The sequence below is a fragment of the Pinus tabuliformis genome, chromosome 8 (assembly GCF_031772625.1).
Source record: "Pinus tabuliformis cultivar Carrire ecotype Pingquan chromosome 8, CPIR1, whole genome shotgun sequence".
In the NCBI taxonomy this organism is placed as follows: Eukaryota; Viridiplantae; Streptophyta; class Pinopsida; order Pinales; family Pinaceae; genus Pinus; species Pinus tabuliformis.
The window spans coordinates 568,996,897-569,004,543 of NC_142294.1; the positions used below are offsets into that span (position 1 = coordinate 568,996,897).

At 38.1% G+C, this 7,647-nt stretch overlaps 1 protein-coding gene across 1 annotated transcript; it reads right to left on the reverse strand.

Moving 5' to 3' along the window:
- Window positions 1-819: 819 nt before the first annotated feature.
- Window positions 820-5,392, reverse strand: LOC149236732 (TMV resistance protein N-like). The gene is made up of 4 exons (XM_089372477.1): window positions 4,535-5,392; window positions 3,110-4,199; window positions 2,682-2,975; window positions 820-2,540 (listed from the first exon to the last, which is right to left on the reverse strand). Exons 1-4 carry the CDS (start codon window positions 5,068-5,070, stop codon window positions 1,152-1,154), a joined length of 3,309 nt encoding a protein of 1,102 aa, XP_089228603.1. The 5' UTR covers window positions 5,071-5,392; the 3' UTR covers window positions 820-1,151.
- Window positions 5,393-7,647: the final 2,255 nt, after the last annotated feature.

Below are 7,647 nucleotides of genomic sequence, written 5' to 3' on the forward strand. Positions count from 1 at the left end.
AAGCCTAAAATCGATATATATATATATAAAATGTATGTAATTCCAATAAATAATTATATATATATATATATATAAAACTTTATATATATATATATATGGGGCTTTCTAGACTTTTACATTTGCAAAATGTTATATCTATATATATATATGGGGCTTTCAATTATAGACTTTTATATTTGCAAAATGATAATAAATTAATTTTTAAATAAAACACATTTTATGAAAACATATTGAAGCCTAAAATATTTTTGATTTTTTTTTTTTTGAAAAATATACACATTAAAGTTTAAATTTTAAAATGACAAGCACTTCCAATATGATTAAGAATTTTGAGTATTTCGTTTTTTTACTATTTTAATATAATAGAATTTTATTGTTTTTATATAATATTTTAGTAAGTGTATAATTAAAATTTTTAAAAACTGGGAATTTTAAATTATTAGTTTTTTTATAAATATTTTAAGATAATAGAATTTTATTGCTTTTATATAATTTTTAAATAATTTTTGTTTTTAAATTAATTTAGTGAATATATAATTTTAATAAATTTTATGTAAATTTTTAAAATAAAATTTATTCATAAAATAATAATTAAATTTATTAAAAAAAATCAAACATATAAAAAAAGTAATTTTATATTAAAAAAATACTTTTACACTTCCAAAGAGTTAAAAGTTATTTAATTTCTTCGTGTGTATTTTTAATAATCTTCAATGTATTTTAACATAAATTTATATTAAAATAATTTACATAAATTTAATGTAAAAATCTCAATAAATTTGTGTTAAATGAATTTACATCAATTTAATATAAAACTCATTCAAAGAAATTTTATAATACCACTTTATATCTTTAAACCTTTTAAAAAGTTTAGTTCTCCAAATACATTATTCTTTCACGATAATAATTTTTAATCAAAAACTTTGGTCTCCAAATATATAAACCTTAATAAATTTCTTTGGTAACATACACTGCACTGTAGCGATTGTCATTCAGAAAGTGCTGTTATATTTCTTCACTGAAATCTATTTCTCAGCTTTCGTCACTGCAAACTTCTTGCCATCTTTCTTCATTGAAACCTTCTCCATCACTGCTTTCTTCACTGGAAACTTCTTCAATAAAGCCTTCTCCCAGGCGTTGGCGCAGCTGCTCTAATACTCCAGCATCCAACATTGAGACATCAATAAAGACATGTCCCAGGCGTTGGCACATTGAGACACATAGACATACTCTAAATTGGAACGACGGCCCATCTCAAAAATTTTGAGGCTTACAAACTGCCAGACTGAGCACTCAGACAGGACAAGACTTCGGACGCTTCTCAACTGCCCGACTGAGTCCCCAACTGAGTGTGGGAGGGTAAGAATTTGGAGGCCTCTTAGATCCCCAACTGAGTGTGGGAGGGTATGCAGAGTGGAACACCCTCCCAAGTCCAGATGTTGGAGGCCTGCTAGGTTCCCAACCGAGTCCGGAAGCGTCTCCAGAGCGGTGCAGTAGCTTAAGTCCAAAAGTTGGAGGCCTGCTAGGTTCCCAACGGAGTCAGGAAGCGTCTGCAGAGCGGAGCAGTCCCTCAAGTCCAGATGTTGGAGGCCTGTTAGGTTCCCCACCGAGTCCGGAAGCGTCTGCAGAGCGGAGCAGAAGGTCAAGTCGAGATGTTGGAGGCTTGCTAGGTTCCCAACCGAGTCAGGAAGCGTCTGCAGAGTGGAGCAGTAGCTCAATTTGAGATGTTGGAGGCGTGCTAGGTTCCCAACCGAGTCCGGAAGCGTCTGCAGAGCGGAGCACCTGCTCAAGTAGAGATGTTGGAGGCCTGCTAGGTTCCCAACCGAGTCTGGAAGCGTCTGCAGAACGGAGCACCTGATCAAGTCCAACTTGATCAGATGTTGGAGGCCTGTTAGGTTCCCAACTGAGTCCGGAAGGGTCCGCAGAGCGGAGCAGTGAAACAAGTAGAGATGTTGGAGGCCTGCTAGGTTCCCCACCGAGCCCGGAAGCGTCTGCAGAGTGGAGCAGTAACTCAAGTTGAGATGTTGGAGGCTTGCTAAGTTCCCAACCGAGTCCGGAAGCGTCTGCAGAGCGGAGCAGTGGCTCAAATTGAGATGTTGGAGGCTTGCTAGGTTCCCAACCGAGTCCGGAAGCGTCTGCAGAGCGGAGCAGTTTAACAAGTCCAGTTGTTGGAGGCCTGTTAGGTTCCCAACCGAGTCCGGAAGTGTCTGCAGAGCGGAGCAGTTCCTCAAGTCCAGATGTGGGAGGCCTGCTAGGTTCCCAACCGAGTCGGGAAGCTTCTGCAGATTGGAGCACCGCGACAAGTCCAGATGTTGGAGGCGTGCTAGGTTCCCAACCGAGTCCGGAAGCTTCTGCAGATTGGAGCACCCCGACAAGTCGAGATGTTGGAGGCTTGCTAGGTCTCCAACCGAATCTGGCAAACTTTCAAGATGAAGACTGTGGGACACTACAAATATTTCGAGATGCTGCAGGTTCCCAATGAAATCGGGAACATTTAAACGGGGAGCCTGAATCCACAATTCCCTCAGCTGTAGAGGTGCCTGCATTGTTCACATACATTATTAAAATACGACAAAGACTGTAAATGTCACAGGCAGTGTGTTAGAGGAAGACAATTCTTAAATGCAGTAAATATTTACAATTTGAAGAAAAAACAAGAAATAGAAATTTAAGAAGAATACCTGAGATTCGTGTTGCCAGAGTGTTTCAAAAAAATGTCCGCTTATATGTAAAACTCTTAAATTCTTGGTTGGAATCCAGGAAGGGAAGGAGGACTCGGGACAGCTCAGCCAGTCTAAATATATTAGGTTTGGTAGGCAAACATTCAATAGGCATTTAGGAAAATAACCTTCAGCCTCAAGCAACTGCAACCCGCTCATATTACTCAATAAACGAGTGCGAGCAGGCTCCTCAAGGTTTTGGAAATATTGTTCAACCTCATGTCCCAGTCCATCTACCAGGCTAATTCCACGAACCTGAATTGTTCACTCAGAGCTGTTAGAAACAAGATTCTTTCTTGCAAAGTTTTAAGAATTCAAAACTAACCAGACACAATTGTGATAATAGGAGGCTAATTGGAAATCTGTCGAAAACACTTCAAAATACTTACAGGTAATTGGCCGGAAAGCTTACGAAAAAGGTTGGCAGTTCCGTTCCAAAGCCGAAGCTCACCATCAGGAGGTTCCTTCTCTGCTAGATATCTGCCCATGTCTCTAACATGGTCATGCATTCTCAGATGGTTTTTATTGTCCACTTCCACCAAGCATCTTTTTTCCAGCTTCCAAAGACCCATCGACCCTTCCCAGCGGGATCCATTCCATATTCTAATGACTCTGTCTCTGTCTTCTCCTCTGAAGAAGCAGGCAATGTCTAAGAATATCTTCTTTTCCTCTTCATCCAGACCGTCGTAGCTAATTTTTAGCCTGCCTTGTATATCATTAGGAAGCAGGTTGGAGATTTTGCGAAATTGTGCTTTCCAATGATTTAAATCATTTATTCCACACAGAAGCGACCCAAATACTTTAATAGATAACGGCAATCCATGGCAGCCACCCAAAAACTTTTTAACCTCCTCCTCAAATCCGACAGCAGGATGAGGCTTGCCAAATGCATGCCAGCAAAAGAGCTCTCGGGAATGCTCTGGTTCGAGACCTTGTAGCCTGTAAATCGACGTCTCTGGAATCTGTGATCCTATGAGAACATCCTTATTGCGGGATGTCACTAAAATTAAGCTATTGGTTTTAAGGGCATCTTTCGCTGGTAAAACTAATGCCTCCAACTGCTTAATATGGTCCACATCATCTAAAATAATGAGACAATCAGAAGATGGAAGATACCTTCGGAGCTTTTCTTTGCCTTCGTCAGTGCTGCCTATTTGCACATTTGATTGAATTAAATCCTTCATAAGGTCGCTCTGCAAGGTAGCTAAAGATTTGTCTCTGATATCAAATAAAAAGCAACATCGCTTGTATTTTGATCTCTGGTTGTTAAAGAACTCTTTTGCTAGGGTGGTTTTGCCAACCCCTCCAAGGCCCACAATTCCTATAATTCTAACCTTTTCATCTTCCTGCTGCAATGACATTGTGGTTTCAAAATCTTTTAATTTCCCCTCCAAGCCTTTTGGATATTCTGACACATACAGTCTTCTTTTCACATTTTTCAGCACTCCTTCCACCACGTCTTCTAGGAGCTGCTCCATACTAAAACAGTGAAAGAAACCAAACATGAACAGTGGTTGAACATCAGACACTCGCTATGAAGTACAAGGGCAGAATCGGAAATTCTAATCACATTTAACTATGAAATTTTTATGAATTTAATTTGCTTTTGCTCTAGGATATTTGTTTATTTGTTCATTATTTTTCCAAAGAGACCACGCAAACGAAATTCATCTTCATCTCTTTCCTTCTCTTTTAAAACAGAAACGGAAACAGATAATAATTGGCGAAAATTCAGCATGTAGAAATGGGAACATATGGTGCTACCTATCTATCAATTAAATGCTCAAATTTATATGGAGGGGTGGTTTTCTCACCTGTTGTATGTCGCTCCGTCAAAACCTTTTATATCTGCAACTGTAGACAGAGCATTCCTCCATTTTTCAATAATCTCGGAATCGTGTCGATGCTGACCATCAAATGTTTTTTTCCCTTGAAGTTTGTATAGGGCTTCAGCGTAGACTCCCTGTCCGTCCTCTGTCCACCGAACCTCTGCAGGCGTGACACCAAAGAAGATTGGGATGATGGTGGACTTGTACTTTGACATAGAGTCTACCATATTTACCAGTTCATCGAGGCACCATTTTGAATACGCATAATTTTCCGAAAAAATCGCTATATTCACAGAGGATGTTCTAATGGCGCCTTCAAGTTGAGGGCTTACAGTATCTCCCGCGCGCAATTCCTGCTGGTCTAAAAACACCCTCAAGTCATGTTTGCAAAGGCGATGGTAGAGATGGGTGGCCAAGGTTTTCTTGACATCGGGGCCCCTGTGATTGATGAAAACATCAAACACATAGTCGTTGTTGTTGACGCTATGGGAGGTGGAGGTGGATGTTGAGGAGGAAGCCATGGGATATAGAAATGAATAACAAAGAAGTAAAGATTAAAAGTGCGTTGCAGAGCTGGGAAATGCGCACTTAACCTCAATATTGTTGTCGTCCTCCTCGCCTTTATGGTCTCACTATTTCAGAGAAACCAGTATTATGCGCCTTTATCCCTCTCAATATTCAGCCAATCTATTGAAAAATTCAGCACTGAGATCTGGTTGAATTCTGAACTTCTTATTTTCTTGAAGAAACTGAGTCCTTGGCAATTTCCTGGCCACTGCTTTTTCGAGTCTTGGATGTGACGCATTGATCAAACGTAAAGCATTTAGCAGAAGTTCCGGGCAATTTCTCCTGATGTATTTTCAATTCTTAGGCAACTTCTTCCCCAATGGATTTTCAATTCTTGCCACTACCAGGTATGACGCATTGATTAGATATAAAGCATTTAGTCCAAGTTGTGGGCAATTTTTAAATAATTAAATAGTTTTTTAATAATGCCACTGCCCAGATATCTACGAAGCTTGCCACCAACCATATACGGATGCATTGGTATTAAACATAAAGCATTTAGCGAATTTCCCGGGCAATTTCTCAGTCAATTTCTTGGATGCCACAATGGTTACAAGTTGTAAAGAAAGTGGTTTCATTTTCTTGGAAAAAGAAAACAGTCACACCGATTTGACCTATCTTGCCATCATGTATTTGTGCTATTTGGACATCAATGTTCACAAAAGCCATGTATTTTTATGTTCACAAAGTCATGGGATATTACGATGTCAAAATTTAGCAAATAGAATTTTAATGATATTTTTAAAAATTGTTATTATATTTTTAGTTATCAGTTCACATTCATGTTAATTTTAAATCTGTAAATATAAAGAGGAATCAAATCTGAATCAAATCTTTTTTCATTTTAAAAGATATTTATATTTTAATAGATTTGATCATTCTTAGCACTTAGTAGATCAAGAGTTAAGATGGATCTACCCCAGTTATTATTATTTATGATGGATACCGCCTACTCATCTTCCTCCTCCTGTAGACATAACCAGTTATATGAATTAGCTCAGCTTGTAAATTATTCTTCTTTAGAAGTAAAATGTCTAGACTGTGGAGAAATTGTAAATTTGCTTACATTAGTCGAACAAAATATTCATCTGCATCATAATCCAAGAACTGGTATTGCTCCACCTTCTACTTCTATCAATTCATGTCCGAATCCCAAATGCTCTGACATTCCCTTCCCACATGAGCCAGAGCCAGATTCAGACCATGTCCTTATGGTGCATACAATTGAAGAAGAAGATCTTAGACTCACTGAAATGCTTTGCTTGATGAGACCTGCAAAACCAAGATATGGGCTAGGAAAACTTGAGCAATCACAGTTAATCCCAAAATGCAGATTTAAACAAATTCCTTCTGATTGTAAAAAGCCTGCAGTTATGGAAATGCATAAGTTCTTTGCACTCATGGATGGATGCTTGAAGTCAGAAATTAGTGCCAAATGGATGAAGGACATGCTGAATTGGGATTTGTATACAAACCCCCAGGCAGAAGAGTTTGACCAAGCCTACACTCTAGAGCAAAACAAACAATATGCAACTGACTGGAAACATTATATGGAAGCAAATAATACTTGGATATCTTTCTATTCATGGAAAGATAATATTGCTCCTATAAATGTTTTCACTGGATCCACCTCTAGCACTGCAACTGATAAACATGGATGGACTGCACTTGATGGGTCAAGAGTAGAAACTCCTACTACATTTCCTCCTTACAAGGGAATCATTTTAGGAGAAAATACTAATGCAGCCAAAGCCATTCCTCTGGTCCAAAAAGATGATAATGCCTTAGGCATTGATGGAAGAATCCAAAAAGCCAGTGAACAATTGAATTGAACCAATACTGTTATCAAAGGCTTAGAGATGAATGTAGCAAAAACAGAAGATGTAAAAAAGCAGATGGATGTTGTACAGTCTTCTTTAAATAGTGTAAATAGTTGTTTGAATAATTTGCAGTTTGATTCCAGCATATCTCGCTCTTATACCAGAGAGTCAGTCAGCAAGATAAAAGAAGTAGGAGAAAAATTAGTTGGACATATAGATACAACTAAGATGCTCCTTACTGGCTTAACAGCAAAAGTTGAAAGGATACAGTTGTCAAAAATTGAAAAGCCAGTTCCAAATTCTTTTTTGGTAAAGAGAAATATCCAAATTGAAAATCCTGTGAGAAATATTCAAAAATTTCCCCTTTTGTTTCCTAAAGAAATTGCCTCCTCTTCAAGAGCTGATGATTCAGAACATATTAGTATTACTTCCTTATTTAAGGAAACAGAGGCAGAAGCAGAAACAAAAGTAACAGAGCAAAAATCACCAGAAACACAAAATTTCCCAATCTATGAACCTCTGGAACATAGATTTTCTAAATATTCTGCTCCTGACATTGAAGGAAAAGGAAAAATGCCTGAAGCACATACTTTCTTTCCTGATTCTCACAGAGAATGGAACATAGACAACATGAGTATTGGCCAAATTCGCCAAATGATAGATTTGATGTATACTGAATATAAGCTCATGTGTCTCAGAGGCAAGTCTGAA

What these genes read in the sequence shown, in the direction of transcription:
- LOC149236732 (XM_089372477.1), bottom strand. Translation starts at nt 5,070, where the DNA reads ATGGCTTCCTCCTCAACATCCACCTCCACCTCCCATAGCGTCAACAAC. An exon ending in AGCTTTCCGGCCAATTACCT is followed by an intron (nt 2,976 to 3,109) that starts GTAAGTATTTTG and finishes TGAACAATTCAG; the next exon opens with GTTCGTGGAATTAGCCTGGT. An exon ending in TCTGGCAACACGAATCTCAG is followed by an intron (nt 2,541 to 2,681) that starts GTATTCTTCTTA and finishes TGAACAATGCAG; the next exon opens with GCACCTCTACAGCTGAGGGA.